The 2,286-nt window shown below is 57.7% G+C and overlaps 1 protein-coding gene across 1 annotated transcript in view; it reads right to left on the bottom strand.

The window, feature by feature from the left end:
• The window catches only part of LOC113980801 (heat shock factor protein 1-like), a gene marked incomplete at its 5' end in the record, with an annotated part of 4,793 nt that extends 3,059 nt beyond the window's left edge, over window positions 1-1,734 (bottom strand). Inside the window, 2 exons of the mRNA XM_027708020.1 lie at window positions 641-777; window positions 1,626-1,734. Coding sequence (XP_027563821.1) covers window positions 641-777; window positions 1,626-1,734 — 246 coding nt within the window. The remainder of the gene's footprint in view (window positions 1-640; window positions 778-1,625) is intronic.
• Between the last annotated feature and the right edge of the window lie 552 nt (window positions 1,735-2,286).

The following is a 2,286-nucleotide window of genomic DNA, read 5'->3' as shown; positions in this document are numbered from 1 at the left end:
GAGGGTCCCACCACTCCAGAAAGGCAGGAATCTGCCAGGGAAGGACACCCAGGAAGGTCCCACCGCTCCAGAAAGGGCAGGAATCTGCCAGGGAAGGACACCCAGGAGGGTCCCACTACTCCAGAAAAGGCAGGAATCTGCCAGGGAATGGTTAAAACACCTGCAGAAATCTCCAAGACCTCTTTACATCCCACGGGAAACATCCAGAGCAGCCAAATCCCTCAGGGAAAAGCGGGATGTGGGATTATTTGAGAGCACCCTGGGATAGGAGGGGAAGGAGCTGCTCCATCTGCACATTCCCGGGATTGATACTTGGGAAAAGAAGGAGCAGAACGTTGTTTTTCCAGCCTGAACTTCGGGATTAAATGATTACCCCGGGAAAGTTCCTTTGGGGGAATTTTTAAAGCCAAGTGTTGCACCTCTGAATTCCAAGGAATGGGAGGGGGCAGCTGGAAAGCACAGCTGGGAGTTCAGAGGGTATTTGGGATACACTGGAAATTAATGTAATCCAGGTGTTCCATCCCTTCCATCCCACACATTCCCACCCTCCCCAACACCCCCTCCAGGGGCACACGGACGGTTTTTTGGGATCAATCCCGGTTTTCAGCCTTCCCCCCCGGGATGTGGAGCCCGGACTTACGCTGGTGACTTTCCTCTTGATGTTCTCCAGGAGGAGCTCCTGGCCCCGGATGAAATAGGGATGCTGGAATTCCGTGTCGTCCTTCTCCGGCTTCACCAGCCCCCCCTGCTCGATGTGGACGACCTTGCGGAAGCCGTCTGGGAAAAGAGGGAATGGGGGGAATTCAGGGAGCAGAGCCCGACCCTGGAGCATCCCCGGTGCTCCAGCAGGGCTCTGGAACAACCCTCATCCTGAAAATGCTGCTTGGAACGAGAGACCCACCCAAAAACTTCCAGGGAAAAGGGGCTGATGTTGGTTCTTGCACGGCCTGAGGAGCCCCTGAGCGAGGGCCCTGCAGCCAATCATGGAATCAGGGAATTCCAGGATGGAAGGGACCTTCAGGATCATCCAGTTCTAATCCTTGTCGTGGGCAGGGACACCTCCCACCATCCCAGGGTGATCCAACCTGGCCTGGGACACTCCCAGGGATGAGGCAGCCACAGCTTCTCTGGGAATTCCATCCCAGACCCTCCCCACCCTCCCAGCCAGGAATCCCTTCCCAATATCCCACCTAACCCCAGGAAGCCATTCCCTGTGTGCTGTCCCTCCAGCCCTTGGCCCCAGTCCCTCTCCAGCTCTCCTGGAGCCCCTTCAGGCCCTGGAATGTGCTCCAAGGTCTCCCTGGATCCTTCCCTTCTCCAGGTGAACATTCCCAGCTCTCCCAGCCTGGCTCCAGGGCAGAGGTTCTCCAGCCCTGGGATCATCTCCGTGTCCCCTCTGGACTCTCTCCAGCAGCTCCCCATCCTTCAGGAATGTTGGGAACCCCCAGAGCTGCAGGGGGGTCTCACCCAAGAAGGCAGAGGAGCAGAATTCCCCCTTTCCCTGCTGCCCACCCCGTGGGATGAGCCCAGGATGGAGCTGATCCTGGTCTCCAGTGAACCCTCCTGATCCCAGCACGGATCCCGGCTGGAAAAGCAGCTCCCCGTGCCCCCCCTGTTGCACTCACACATGTTGAGCTGCCGCACGAAACTGGCCATGTTGTTGTGTTTGAAGTACTTGGGCAGCACCTCCTTGGCGAACTGGCCCTGGTCAAACACGTGGAAGCTGCTCCCGCTCTGCTCCGGGAAAAAAAAACAGGGAAAAGGGACCGTCAGCGACCCGCCTGCTCCGGCTTTTCCAGAGGGAAATCCCACCAAGTGGGGGAGATCCCCCCACCAGGGACTGCAAGGGGTTCAAGGTCCCTTCCAACCCCGGATCCTGGAGTCTCCTGTTCCAGGCAGGAAAGTGGTTTCTTGGGTTTTTTGGGAATTGTTCCCAACGGAGCGTGGATGGGGTTCAACCTTCCCACTCCTCAGCTCCTCATGGAGCTGGTTCTTCCCAGGTTTCTCATCTCAGCCAAGCCAGGTGAGCCGGTGCTTCCCAGGTTTCTCATCTCAGCCAAACCAGGAACCTGCCCTGGGGGCAACAGGGGTTAAATCCCAGCTCCTTGCACCTATCCCAGAGGAATTCTGTGCGAAAAGGGACCGTCAGTAACCCGCTTGCTCCAGCTTTTCCAGAGGGAAATCCCACCAAGTGGGGGAGATCCCCCCACCAGGGACTGCAAGGGGTTCAAGGTCCCTTCCAACCCCGGATCCTGGAGTCTCCTGTTCCAGGGAGGAAAGTGGTTT

The sequence above is a fragment of the Neopelma chrysocephalum genome, unplaced genomic scaffold, assembly GCF_003984885.1.
Source record: "Neopelma chrysocephalum unplaced genomic scaffold, ASM398488v2 Primary Assembly neopelma1_95246, whole genome shotgun sequence".
NCBI classification, from domain to species: Eukaryota; Metazoa; Chordata; class Aves; order Passeriformes; family Pipridae; genus Neopelma; species Neopelma chrysocephalum.
Note: the sequence above shows the minus strand (reverse complement) of the source record. Positions and strands in the feature narration are given on the sequence as shown.